This window comes from Terrapene carolina, unplaced genomic scaffold (genome assembly GCF_002925995.2).
Source record: "Terrapene carolina triunguis isolate 2854851 unplaced genomic scaffold, T_m_triunguis-2.0 Scaffold18, whole genome shotgun sequence".
NCBI classification, from domain to species: Eukaryota; Metazoa; Chordata; order Testudines; family Emydidae; genus Terrapene; species Terrapene triunguis.
The window spans coordinates 3,774,598-3,789,636 of NW_020664369.1; the positions used below are offsets into that span (position 1 = coordinate 3,774,598).

Below are 15,039 nucleotides of genomic sequence, written 5' to 3' on the forward strand. Positions count from 1 at the left end.
CCCCCCCCAGCCCTCTGCCCTGACCTCGAGTCGCCCCCAACACCCAGCCTTCTGCCGTGCCCCTCCACACACACCCCAGCCCTGTGCCCTGACCTCCCCCCAACACCCAGCCTTCTGCCCTGCACCTCCACACACACCCCAGACTTATAGAGAGAGACCTTCTAAAAAACGTTAACATGTATTACCGGCACGCGAAACCTTAAATTAAAGTGAATAAATGAAGACTCGGCACACCACTTCTGAAAGGTTGCTGACCCCTGCTCTAAGTACATTCTGAATATAGGAGTTCTTTAGAATGAATAAATCGTTACACTAAACAAAAACAAAAACAAAACAAACAGGGGAAAAAAAAAAAAAACCCCTTCTGGTTTGTTCTAAGTAGTTTTACTCCTGCAAGTAATACAATTACTTCATTATACATTATTAGTCAAAATAGTTTTAACAAATTCTAGCTATCTTTACTGACATTTGGAGAGGAAATGGGAAGTATCAAGTGTTGGGAGCACCTAGCCTATCCTGTAACTTCTCTCCCCTGTTGTTTGACAGAAGAATAGCACTATATCTGAGAAGAATAAGGGCATATCTACACCACAAAATTTAGTCGACATAAGTCAACAAACAGCCACCACAGTAATTAATTTGAATTTTAATGTCCACCCTATGCGCCTTCTGTCGCCGGTGTGCGATCTCACTAGGAGGACACTGCCGTCGACCTAAATACATCGACTTAAGCGCTATATTTCTCAGAGATGGAGTTATTATTTCAGCATAGTGGGTGACTTACATTGGCGGGAGCAACATTTTAGTGCAGACGCTTACAGAGTTAGGCTAATGAGATGCCTTATGTCGACCTAACTCTGTAGAGTAGACCAGGTCTCACTCAACCAGTTTCATCTTCCTTCCAAATGGCAGTACAAAGGGACTATGGTGTGGGGAACAGAGGTATGTGGACTACTGGATGAGCACACAGGCATTTTGCAGAGGGCAGCTGAACATGCAGTTCAGCTGCTTTCACTGCATGCTCACCGTCAGGCAAGTCTGCTGATGCTCAGCCATGTTCAACACAGCCAACTGTGGTTCACTTTGGGGACGTCTCCAATTTTTTCCCCTTGGCCATCGAGACTCAGACTTTTGAATGGTGAAGAGGAAGGGAGAAAGGGCCCCACAGGGACTTGTTCCTAGCACATTTTCCTGCACAATTTGCTGTTGCCTAGTTCAGTGCTTATGGCTTCCACAGCAGAGTATCTTCCTAGAACTAGGAAGGAGAGAGGAAAGTACCTATGATAAAGTACCTTGCATTTCTTAATATTTCATAAATTGCAGCAGGAATGTCTTTAGTCAGTATAATATTTATACCACTATTAATAATATTAAAAATACCATCAGACAAGGTGGGTGAGCTCTGTGTAAACTCTATGTAAGCTCGAAGATGTGTGTCTTTCACCAACAGAAATTGGTCCAACAAAAGATATATTACTTTACTCACCTTGTGTCTCTAATATCCTGGGACTAAAATAGCTACAACATTAAAAATACCAGAGCACTTATATAACACATATAGCTTCAAAACGCATTAATAAAGTAGCAATACCTGGCCAGGTTATTGCCAGGATTACTTTGTAAGATGAAGAAACTGCAAAACTGCAAAACACATTAATATTCCGTGTACCTTATAAAAAGGATTAGGAATTTTACCTGATGTTTAGAGACATCGCTGGTTTCCTTGGGTTTATTTATATCCTTTAGAAAAATAACTTCATTTTCATTTAGACTACAGAAATGGAGTGATTTCAGAACATCTGGGAGCTCTACAGAAACAGCAGCCAATTCCTAATTCAAACACAAATTCACACACTAAGCATAAAACTAATATGTTAATGGTAAGGAAACTTTTTGATCTGGAGCACTAGAAAGTTAAATAAATATCGCCAGCCTCTAAGTCTGTCAAAATCACCACTCTCTTTCCCTTCAGTTTTCCAATTATATTCCCACACCAAATTGGAATCCTGCTTAAAGGGCTAGTTTACAACAGTGTTCTAATTCAAATCTCAAGATACCTCTACCAGAAGAAATATAATATCACTGCCTCTCAAGACTCAGGGAAACTTTTAAAAGCACCGAGAGACTTGGGAGTAGTAAAGAGCAACAGAACATCACAGCAGGTATGTAAACACACAGAGGGAACATTTGCATGCAACTGTTTCCATCTGGTAATCTCCACATGCTGTAGGTTCACCATTATCGGGTTTGTATCTGAGCAGAATATTTAAAAAAAAATAATCAATTCAGGCTTATGTTTAACTAGGATCTTGGTCAACATGGAATTATGTTTACCTAAAATAAATATGCTGAAAAAATTGAGCGTTTAATATTATATTACTTACTTTTTAATACAGCATAAACATTGAGAAATTTTTAAAATTATGCTCAATCCAATATAAATTATTGAACACAGTGGACCCAGCTTTCTCTTAGTAAACAGAATTCTTTGTGCAACCTCAAGTAGAGAGCCCAAGGTTTGGACCTGTGTGCTTAGAAGAATATCTGTAAAGTGATTATTTTTACAGCACCCTTAGTGTACTTGGCACTGAATGCAAGTCAGAGCACAATTTAACTCACAATATTTATCCTTTTGCTTTTACTTACCAATGGACCGTTAACTATGAAAGCCTCTATATTTAATGACTAACACCTTCCACGATACACCTTGTGATTTATATTAGCTGTGGAGAGGATAAGTCATTTTGGGGTTCATGACCTAATCAGCAGCCTCTTTGGTGTGGTTTTCTAAGACATCTATTATTTTCCATTACAAGAACACACACAAAAAGTAAAATGTCTAAAAGGTACAAGATAAGTTTTATGTCTCCCGATTTTCTTTTACACTTTATTGCACATGTTTAAATGCAAATACTGACATCCTGAAACCAAAATAATTTTAAAATTAACCACAATGTACTAATAAAATCAACAGCTCAGTGATACTTCTAATATTTATTTCACACCACTCTACTTCAAATTACAAGTAAATCATATTTCTCACTTATTTGTAAAACTCTAACTGCACAGTAGTCAAAAGTTCTACTTTGATATGACCTATAACATGTTGGGAAGGAGGAAAGCGTGAATTGCAAAGTAGTTTAATATATGACCTATAACATCTGGATCTAGGAGAGAGAGAACTACAAAGTAGTTTAAGGGCTTGTCAACACAGAACGTGCACGCATTTAATGAAAGGTAAGTTGTTAAACAGATTTAGTTAAACTAGTACAATTTTGTGCCTGGAGTTTCTTACATTGTTTTAAACTTGTCTGATATAATTTTAGCTTGTCCCTATAGTTTACAAGAGTGTTCACATACAAAGTAGCACTGATTTATCCTCACTTCTGAAGTTAAATCAGGCCTGAGACTAAACACACACGAGAGGGTTAAATCCCTAATATTTTTATAGTTGCATGAAATAGTCATCATACTTTTGTTACACTCTTGTTTTAAAAACAAGAACTGCTTATCTAACTCTCCTAAGACTATCTTAAGATCTGGCCACAGGTATTTCAAAAAGCACAGACCCCAAGGCTGGCACTCAAGTTAACAACAACAAAAAAAAAAAAATGGAGGTTTAAGATTTTCCAGGCTTCTATATTCCAAATGAATACAAAACACTGGCGGTCATATGAAAATAAAAAAAAAATTAAAACTGTTAATTTCAATGTTTAAAACAGACCATTTATTTTAAAAAGCATGTTCCACGGCATATTCTTGAAGTAAAATAAGTATTAGGGCTCCCACACCAAAAACCATAAAATATCTCAGTTATAACTCAAGTGCTGGAGACAAAGTCATTTTTTGTATATACATTACCTGCATATGAGCAGCATCTGTCTCTCCAGCAAAACCTAGAAATGTGATCTGTAAAACAAGCATACAAACAATTTGAAATACAAGATCCAGAAAGAGTATCCTGGTTTTCTAATTATAGAGAAAGCTGCTTAGAACTGAAAAGTGTAATGACTATTTAAAGTAAAGCTTCATACTGTTATCCTCAAGATCCATTATGCCAGGAGAAATGGCCTTGTTCGGAGAATATAAATTGGTTCTGTTTTGCTCCAATAATTTAGGAGGAAAACCTATCTAACAGTTTGTTTTGAATCATAAGATTAGGGAAAAAAAAGTCTCATCTAATGCTTTGTTCCAAGTGCTAAATAAAAATACTGTTTCAGGAAGGCTCTTGGTCAATCTCGATGGTCACTGATTCCCAAAGGAAAGAAACTCAGGTGCCTGAAAACCAGTCACAGCTGTAGGGTGTAAGCAATTGATATCCAACATGTCCCAGTCTAGGAGTGGAAAAATCATGAGAGTCCATCCCAAGATAGGTAAAAGTCAGAGAGTATGTACTCAGAGACCAGAAAGGGGATAGCTAGCCTGTAACCATACCACAATCTCAATCTTAATTCCATTTTAACATAGGTTTATTTTTTTGTTTGGGAATGCACTATACAGATTTCAATACAAATGATGCTAAAACATTTACTAAAATAAGAGTCACAAAGCAGTTTAATATTAAGGTCAAAGCTGTGATACAGGCATCTATTCTGCAAAAATCCAAGATCTGCAGAATTTGATGTTATTTACCTTGGTAACCACTACTCAGACTTCAAATATATTACACCTCTACCCCGATATAACGCAACCCAATATAACATGAATTCGTATGTAACGTGGTAAAGTAGTGCTCCGGAGGGATCTGGCGGGATCAAAGCAAGTTTGATATAACGCGGTTTCACCTATAATGTGGTAAGATTTTTTGGCTCCCGAGGACAGCGTTATATCTGGGTAGAGGTGTACCACCATCTCAGATATACTTTAATTACACAAAAACTAAGTTTAAAAAGATTATTAAGGTTGTAAAGTCACGTAAACAAAAAAGTTAAGAAATGCCAAAATTACAGTTGCCTATACAACCTTAATTTTGCCTCCTGGTGCATATTCATTAGGATATCTTTAATTACATGATCACATACTATTTTAGCCACAGGACCAGGCCTCATTTAGTGCACAGGACAGTGCTCATTTAATTAGCAGATATTTAATATTGTGTTTTAGTTTCATTGTTCTATATCAGGGGTAGGGAACCTATAGCACAGGTGCTGAAGGCAGCACGTGAGCTGATTTTCAGTGGCACTCACACTGCCTGGGTCCTGGCCACTGGTCCGGGGGGCTCTGCATTTTATTTAATTTTAAATGAAGCTTCTTAAACATTTTAAAAACCTTATTTACTTTACATACAACAATAGTTTAGTTATATATTATAGGCTTATAGAAAGAGACCTTCTAAGAACGTTAAAATGTATTACTGGCACGCAAAACCTTAAATTAGAGTGAATGAATGAAGACTCGGCACACCACTTCTGAAAGGTTGCCGACCCCTGTTCTATATTTACCACATATTATTACAAACCCTGCTCTGAAGGCAGAATTATTCATTTTCTCATGGGCTCTTCTCTGATGTTCATCACTATAGTATCTTAGTGCTTCACAAACACTAATGAATTTAAGACACGCACACACACAGTAAGATGAGGGAATAGAACTATCCCCATTTTACAGATGGAAAATGAGTCTCCAGGGTAGCATTCAACTGCCTTAACCCGGAGACCATTCCTTCTCTTCCTGCAATCCCCTGCCTCATTCACTGCATGCCTTCCAACTTCTGGAACATATGAGACAGGAGTCCTATAGACAATAGCCTCCTTCACTATACAATCTTGATTCATCCCCAGAACAGATCCATCTTGTGCACTGAATGAGGCAAACAAGGGTCCTGTGGAAAAAACAATATGTAATTTAAAGATGGCACTGTAACACATAAGCACAAGGCAGCTGAATTAAGGTTGCACACACAAACTTAACTCTGGCATTTCTAAGTTTGGATTGCTTGATTTTGCAATCTAATATTCCCATAATGTAGGGGGGGGGGGGGTAATATAATTTCCTAGGTTTTTAAAAAAGCTAACTAAAAAAACCCCCCAGGAATTCTATCATGTGGCATTCATATTGGGTCCACATAGGTCATCAGCAGAGCGGAAAATTTAGATCCGCCACACAAACCTCTATTACTTGAGCTAACTGAGTAACTGATATCGGTAGTAGGTGGTCATCCTCTGTGGACCAGCATTAGAGATGAGTCACGCTTTGCCAGTGGGCTTCTCAGCTATTCAACGACAGCAGAACAAGAGTGACACTCAGGAATTTGGGGTGCTATTCCAGGCTCTGGAGGGAGTGTGCTTTACAGGGCCCAGACTATTTTGCCCATCCCCCACAAGCTTATCCCCTTCTGCCTCATTCCCATCAACCTGTCCCAGACCCAGTCCTGTCTCTTCCCCACTTCAGACTCCTTGTCCCAGTCTCCACTCCTCCGGCTTATCATCCCAGTCCCAATCTCCTTGCCTAGCCAGTCCCCCCAGGCTCACTGTTCAAGCCCCGATCTCCCCCACTCCCAGTCCCCCCCACTCCCCACACCTAGTCCTAATATCCTTGCTCAGAAAGTCCCAGTTCCTCTCTCTCCCACCACAACTCCCTTTACCCAGTCTCCTCGCTCAGTCTGTTTACCCCTCTTGGCTACTCATCCTATCTGTCCTATCTATCAGTCCTATACTCCCTTTCCAGTCTCTTAGAATCATAAAATTGTAAGCTGGAAGGGACCTCAAGAGCTCATCCAGTCCAATCCCCTGTGCTCAAGGCAGGACTAAGTATTATCTAGAACATCCCTGACAGGTGTTTGTCTAATCTGCTCTCAAAAAATCTCCAATGACAGAGATTCCACACTCTCCCTAGGCAATTTATTCCAGTGTTTAACTACCCTGATGGTTAGGAAGTTTTTCCTAATGTCCAACTTAAATTGCAGCAATGGTAGTTTTAAATCCATTGCTCTTTGTCCTAACTTCAGAGGTTAACAAAAACAATTTTTCTCCCTCCTCCTTGTAACTATCTCTTATGTACTTGAAAACTGTTATGTCCCTCACGCAGTCTTCTCCAGACTAAACAAACCCAATTTTTTCAATCTTCCCTCAGAGGTCGTGTTTTCTAGACCTTTAATAATTTTTGCTGCTCTTCTCTGGACTTTCTCCAATTTGCCCACATGCAGTGTGTTTATAATATGCAAATTTAATCTAGGAAAATATTTACATAATAAACAAACTCAACCTGGATGCTGAAAGTCAAGCTATTATTTTTCTGTTACATATCACTAGTAATAAAGATGCTGAAATTGGACCTTGGTTAATAATTATGTTGATAAGCGAGTCAAAGAGAATTCAGCTCACTTTCGAATCTCACTTTCTAATAATTTCACTGGTTCTGCAGTGGTAATAAGAGTTAAAACTAATAAAAGGCTGTCAGTAAAGTAAGCAGACAGAATATATACAAAAAAGCAGATCTGTTAAATGAGGTGCTATTTTCATAAAACATTGAAGTTGATAATGCCTCTTCAATTCAGCCAATATGCACAGATTTGTACTGCAATTGTTCTATCTCCTTTACTCACCATATGATACTATATTTGAAGAAACTGCCTTTATAAAATTCAAATAGTTTTGAATGAATGCAGTTTGAACTGAAAGGTTCGAAAGATACTAAAAAAAAATCCAACACAAGTTGTTTTTTAATCAAACTCGTTCAGTATACCTTATGTTGAAATGCAATCATACAGATTAAATTAACATTTTAATCACACTGCTCATCAGGAAACCATAGAATGTAGGACTGGAAATGACCTCAAGAAATCATCTAGTCCAACCCCTTACACTGAGGCAGGATTAAGTACATCTAGATCATCCCTGTCAGGTGTTTGTTCTTTAAAACCTCCAACAACAGGAATTCCCTTGGTAACCTGTTCCAGTGCTTAACTATCCTTAAAATTAAAATATTTTTCCTAATAAAAAAATAATGTATAACAAATAGAAGAAAGTGGAAGTTGTTAGTAATGAATATAGATCATATAGAAGCTAAGAACTCTGGAAAACGGCTAAAGGAAGCAAAGGGACACAGGAGAAATCTAAAGCCAGCAGAGTTAAGGACAATAAGGAACAAAAAGAATCCTGACAATAGTAGAATCAACTAATTTCTGATGTCTTTTTTGAAAACTGTTCTTGGGTTTTTACTTGAAATGCAATTCTATTTTGACAAATGTATTAATTGGTTTGTGGGGTACCACATTTATTGTCTTCATGATTTAAAAAAAAAAATCTGCTCAGTTTGCAAGTACAGGAACTCCTCACTTAACGTTGTAGTTATGTTCCTAGAAAACGCGACTTCAAGCAAAATGATGGTAAGTGAATCCAATTTCCCCATAAGAATTAATATAAACGAGGGGGTTAGGTTCCAGGGAAATTTTTTTCCCAGACAAAAGAGTATATATATATATACACACACACACACACACACACACACACACACAGAGTATACGTTTTAAACAAACAATTTAATAATAGTACACAGTGATGGTTGTAAAGCTTGGTTGAGGTGGAGGAGTCAGAGGGTGGGATATTTCCCAGGGAATGCCTTACTGCTAAATGAACTAGCAACTGACTGAGTCCCTCAAGGGTTAACTCTCACAACACTCTACAAGGCAGCAGGAAAGGAGGGAGGGCAGACAGAGACACACACCCTGTGTGTGAGAGAAAAAAAATGCACATTTCCCCTTTAAGTAGCTGACCCCAGGCTTAAGTACACTGCCTTGTTAATTAAATCAGCTTGCTGAGACCTGAGAAGCTCCCTCCCTCCATTGTATGTCCCCCCTGCTCTATGGAAGATGGGGTAAGCGGGGTGCAGGAGCAGGGGGAGACACCCTGACATTAGCCCCCCTTTTCCCCGCTCCCTCCCATACAGCAAACAGGAGTCTTTGGGAGCAGCTCCAAGGCAGAGGGCAGGAGCAGCACGTGCTAGTGGGGGGAGGGACAGCTGCTGCACAGGGAATTTAGGGGAGTGGGGAGCTGATGGGGGGCTGCTGGTCCACCCTTGTTCCAACCACCCACCAGCTAGCTGCAACGGGCTGCTCTCCCTACAAGCAGTGGACAAAACAGGCGGCTGCCAAACGACGTTAGAAGGGAGCATTTCACAACTTTAAACGAGCATGTTCCCTAATTGATCAGCAACTTAACATCGAAACAACGTTAACCGGGACGACTTTAAGTGAGGAGTTCCTGTAAAGGTAGAAGGGTTTTCTAACTGCCCAAGTGCAAACTCACCCTGCGGCTCTGAAAATCAAGCTGGATATTTTTCTTCTCATACAGACCAGATTCTGCTATTAGTTATACCTGTGCAACTCCATGTTATTCAAATTATACCCTCATTTAAATCTGTGGAACATCTGTGTTAGACTTCACCAGGATTGCATAATATAATAGAGGAAAAAATGTGGTCCTTCAATTAAAACTTTAACAACTCTATTGATAATACATGAGCCAGAAGAGAATCCAGCTCCAACTCCCACAGCTGTATTACCCCTACAAAAACAGAAGTAAACTTACATTGTCAGTAAGTCAGCAGATAGGACTATAAACGCACAAAGGGGGAACAGATTTACTGAGCAAGAATATGCCATTTTTACAAAAAGTCACTTTTCAGATGAGAACTAATCTCTACGATGAATCCAATGTTTTCTCTGTTTTAGTTACAGGCAAATTTAAATTTCATGAAGGCCACTATCATCTCTAATATGCCCTGCAAGATCTTGACAATGAGGTTACTCTCTTGTATCTTGTTAGATTTTGTTAGATACTCAGAAATCCCACCATTTTTGTCCTGAGAAATTTAAAACCAAACTGGAGAAAGTCCTTAAAAGTATACTATAAGAAGAATCTACCACTTTCAGTGGCCAATCACAAAACACAACCTGTTCAAATGCATTCATGATATGATCTTTAATTACACAGTTTAATACTTTGTATGCTGTATTAACCATGACAGAATGCAGACTGAAATACTTTTTAATGTAAAGAAAGTTTACTATATCTTACATTAAAATAATCAGGACAACTTCAAGTTATAGTCAAGTTAAAAAGAAAGTTAACAATGTTTTAATCTATTTGATTTCTAAATAATATAATTTAGTTGTCCTAGTTAAAGAAATGAAACAGTATAATTTAAATTAACCTGGCCAGTTTAAAAAGTGTTTGAGACCAAACATAATTTTTGTTTTTACTAGAAGTGGTTAATAGGCAGAAAGCTGCATTACATTTCTTTGAAATATCTGATGATTGGTCCTCATTAAGTTAATTCATAGTAGTATATGTAAACAAAGCCAGGACATCATAATCCATTTTTGGATTAAATTAGATATTGCATCTTCTTTTCTTAGACTTTAGACCACATGATATTTCTCAAAAAGCGGAAATGTTTACTCTTTTGGTAAACTCCACCATTCTTCACTCTTCTGGTGAACCTAAAACCAATTAATTAGGTAGGAGGGTAGAGTTTATTTGCAATTCAGAGTCATGTTCTACTGCACATTATACAATCCTGCAGCTTCTGATGCTGTTGTGAACTAAAAGCATCCTTCATATTTATACAACAGTGTAAGTAGACATGCCATGTCAAACCTCAATAAAATTGTCCTGTTCCTCCTGCCTTAAACAGTCTTCAGCGGACACGTTACATAATTCTTTTCTGCTCTGTAGCAATGATTTCACAGAGCGTAGTACACCATCAGTGAAATCCTGAAAGGCAATGGAGAAACACATAAATGTACAGCAAATGAAAAAGCTGAGCAGAATTTTAAATGTGGGGTATTTTTTCCCACAAACATACAACTGTTTTTCTGAACACTGTTTCAAACTATTGTGTGTACAGGCCACCAGCCATCAGCTGCAAAATTTAAATGCTACTTACGATTATGGGGAATCATGAAACTTTCAAACTGCCAACAGACCTACGCTTCTCTCCAACCAAAAGAATACCCCTCAATGCAAAAAAGCCACATTCTTTCCAAAAATGCCAAGTCCTAGCTGAGATGGTCTATAACAACAGTAGAGAGAAAACAGGAGTTGCTACTGATTAGTTCAAACAATACCTGGACTCTTAGGATGAGCAGGGAATAAAGTACCAGGCAGATACAAAGAAAGGCCCCCTATATCACTCTGTACCTGCAAATGGAACCTGTACACTTTTCTTTTGCATAGGCAACAATTTAAAATTGTTCTTCCTATGGTAAACAAACACAAAAAATGAGGAGGCTTCAGCAGTTAACAAGTAATATATTCACTCGGTCTCCCACGTAGCCACTGAAAGAATGATGAAAGAACAGGGTTCATTGCATGAGTTTCTTGGTGCAAGTATTTAACAGGAGAGGCACCACATGAACAGAAGACTATTACAGGTGTTTGTAAAATAGGTACCTAAAAGCTGGTAGAATCTGACAATTCTGTAATTAAGATAAAGAACAAAATAATCAAAAACTTGTTTATTATACCTGGAATTTAAAATCTATAGGAAAAAAAGGTTGGTAAAACTGAACAAAAAGATAAACAAAACTACTTGACTCTTCAGGTCAGGGGGAAAAAAAAGAAAACTTGGTGCCATCTCATTTTACTGCAAGAAAGTACTTTGCAGAAGGCCACCAGTTTGAAAAAAACCTAGGTCTTCTTTATTTCTGTAAGAAATGCTAAGGTAGTTCCTGAAAGAGAAGGACTGCAGTTAAGCAGTAATTGGAAACATGTCTGCAAAACTAGCCAGCCAGATATAAAGTTGGTGCAAAAGAATGAAGTAAACGAAAAAATGAGTTGAACCTACTAACACTGAAGTACAAAATTAACAACAAAGTTACCTAAATCTTGAATAGCTTCTGAAAGATCAGCAAAAGTAGTAGAGACACAAATTTAATCAGGGAACGTTCGAGCTGTCGACATACCATCAGGAAAAAATAATCTCTTTATGGTAAAATTTTGTCTTATGTCTTACAATTGAATCTTAAACATGGCTGCAGAAAAATGGTATAACATGCCACTCCATAAGATGCCTGATAATTCCAGAGTGAGCAGCACTATTATCTTTCTACGCCCTGATATTGGAGATTGAGGTAGCATCTTCAAAACTGTCAGACAAAAGAAGAATGTAAACCTAGATTAAGGATTCTTAAAACTGTTCAAGTTGTGGAACACATTTTAGTAGAGTGCTTGTCTCCTGGATCACTTGCCCTCTCACTGGAGATTGTACAACATCCCAACAACAACTAAAACAGTTATTTACACAGAAAGGTAACAGTAAGCAAGTGAAATATTTTAAAATGAAATTAATACTGTAAATGTTTTGTCCATTTGATATAAATTAGTCATAGTGTCTTATTTTGCTATTCATTTAATCTTCCTACTCCCATTTAATCTTCCTACTCCATCCTTGAGTGACGGCATAATGGCTAGAAAAAGTATGTACAGACCCCCATGTTGCTGCTTTGCAGATATCAGCTAGAGGGCTATTGCTCAGAAAGACAGATGAAGTGGACTGAGCCCTGGTGGAGTGAGCCATTATTCTTGGTGGAGGAAAGACTTTAGAAAGACCATAGCACAGCTTCAAGAGCTTCAGAGGAGGAAGGATAGCTCAGTGGTTTGAGCATTGGCCTGCTAAACCCAGGGTTGTGAGTTCAATCCTTGAGGGGGCCACTTAGGGATCTGGGGCAAAATCAGTACTTGGTCCTGCTAGTAAACGCAGGGGGCTGGACTCAATGACCTTTCAGAGTCCCTTCCAGCTCTAGGAGATAGGTGTATATCTCCATATATTACTATATTATTCATAGTCAGAAATCCAATGTGAGATTCACGGAGAAGACACTGACTGACCCTTAACTCTCTCTGCATAGACTATAAAAAGCCTCGGAGAGATTCTAAAGGACTTAATGCCGTCCAGGTAGAATGCCAAAGCTCTACAAACATCCTAGGTATGAAATCTTTCTTCAGCTCAGGAAGAATGAGATTTCACTGAAAATACCAGGAGATGAATAGTTTGGTTCAGATGGAAAGCTAACTTTACCTTAGTCATGACCTTATGGCGTGGCTTAAGGGAAACCTTGTTAGCCAGGAGAGACTGAAGTTCTGCAATCCTCTTTGTGGAAGTGATTGCCACCAGAAAAGCGGTCTTCATAGTTGTGATCGGTGTCGGTCCGCCTACCCGCTAGGGGGCGGTGGGGAGCTACGTCGTCACTGGCTGGCCGGGGTTACGCCTCCGCCAGCGGGGAATTAGCAGCAGAAAGGCTGCCAGCCAGAGTCTGTAGCGCGCCCCTCAGGCAGGGGGGGCGCCAGCAAAAGGTCAATAGCGCGCCCCTCAGGCAGGGGAGCGCCGGCAAAGGTCAGTAGCGCGCCCCTCAGGCAGGGGAGCGCCGGTAATGGTCAGTAGCGCGCCCCTCAGGCAGGGGAGCGCCGGCAAAGGTCAGTAGCGCGCCCCTCAGGCAGGGGAGCGCCGGCAAAGGTCAGTAGCACGCCCCTCAGGCAGGGGAGCGCCGGCAAAGGTCAGTAGCGCGCCCCTCAGGCAGGGGAGCGCCGGTAATGGTCAGTAGCGCGCCCCTCAGGCAGGGGAGCGCCGGCAAAGGTCCCGGCGTGGCTCGGCCGGGTAGGGGAACGCAGGCCCACCCTACACCACTGCGTTCCAGCCCAGGGCCCTGACGGTGGCAGGACGAGGGTCCCGCCACTGGATCAGCGGGGTCCCTCCGTGATACAGACTCACCACTGTGCAGCTTTGTCCCTGGGCTACTTCCTACCCGATCGCTCGTCCGGATCCCTCTGATCCCGTCAGTGCGTCGGGGTAGTCCGCTCTTGGCAGCTCCAGCTCCCCCTCAGGCTCAGGCTCCTCCAGCTCCCCCCAGTCCTTGGCTGCTGGCAGCTCCAGCTCCCACTCCGGCTCCTCCAGTTCCCCTGGGTACTCAGCAGCGGGCAGTCCTGGCAGCCCCAGTCCGTCCTCCCGGTGCGGTTTCCACTGGTCCAGGGCCTCCCCTGGCGCGGCAGCAGGATCTGAAGGGAGCAGCCCGCGGTCTGCGTCTGCCTCCCTCCTTGGTGCTGCCCTGACTGAGCTAAGGGCCCCGCCCTTTATACTTCCTGTTCCACCCCTCCCCTTCCGGGGGGTGGAGCAAGCTTGGGCTGGCCCCGCCCACTCCGGCTGAGAGAAAGGCCCTTTTACCTCCGGTTCGGAGGGCAGCCACCCTGGCTCCCTACAATAGTCAATAAAGATAGTCAGGTTGTAGCCATAGGTTCAAAGAGAGAGTGGGGCGGGAGGGAATCCTTCCAGTTTGCAGATGACTAGATTGAGATCCGATACAGAATCACACACAGGAAGGTAAATGTTGAATAGACCTTTCAAGAATTGGGAAGCAAGTTGGTTGGAGAAAATTGAAAATCCTTCTATTGATAGAGGCAGTGCAGAAATGGAAACTAGTAGACTCTGACAGAATTAATGAAAGGCCTGATGACTTTAGCTGCATCAGATAGTCCAGCACATAGTCACCTCTGTGGGATGGGACAAAAACTGTTGAGATTGCACCCAAATTGAAAATCTCTTCCACTTTGCTCCATATGATGCTCTAGTGAATTCTTTTCTGCTGCTCACCAAGATGATCTGAACCTCTCCGGAGCACAATTTCTCATGAGAATTCTACCATAATTAAGCTATAAAATTTCTTAAATAAATGTATATTAAAGTGTATACTCCTAGGTAGCAAAAAAAATGTCCCAAATCTAATGTTACGGTTCTATTTAGTTATAAATCATCATGTTTTAATGGTTATATCAACTAATGAGAATGCACCTTTCTTTAGAAAACAATTGAGGTACACATGGAAAAGCTGATAGAACTCAATGATTTAAATGAAGGCTTTCCACTTGGTGATTTAAACTGTCCTGATTTAAATCAATCCACCCCCCAGAGATTGTCCATGCCATGAGGTTGAGACATTGGTGGTTGGGATGTAGAGACTTACCCTGGTTCTGAGACAGGAGATCCTCGACTAGAGGTAACGTTATTGGCAACCAGACAGAAAGATGATACCAATGCTACCTTGAC

General features: G+C 40.5%; 1 protein-coding gene across 1 annotated transcript in view; it reads right to left on the bottom strand.

Moving 5' to 3' along the window:
* The window catches only part of LOC113406708 (A-kinase anchor protein 11-like), a 44,509-nt gene extending 31,378 nt beyond the window's left edge, over positions 1-13,131 (bottom strand). The window contains exons 1-3 of the mRNA XM_029911791.1: positions 13,021-13,131; positions 10,599-10,715; positions 9,675-9,801 (exon numbers count right to left, since the gene is read on the bottom strand). Coding sequence (XP_029767651.1) covers positions 9,675-9,801; positions 10,599-10,715; positions 13,021-13,131 — 355 coding nt within the window. The remainder of the gene's footprint in view (positions 1-9,674; positions 9,802-10,598; positions 10,716-13,020) is intronic.
* Between the last annotated feature and the right edge of the window lie 1,908 nt (positions 13,132-15,039).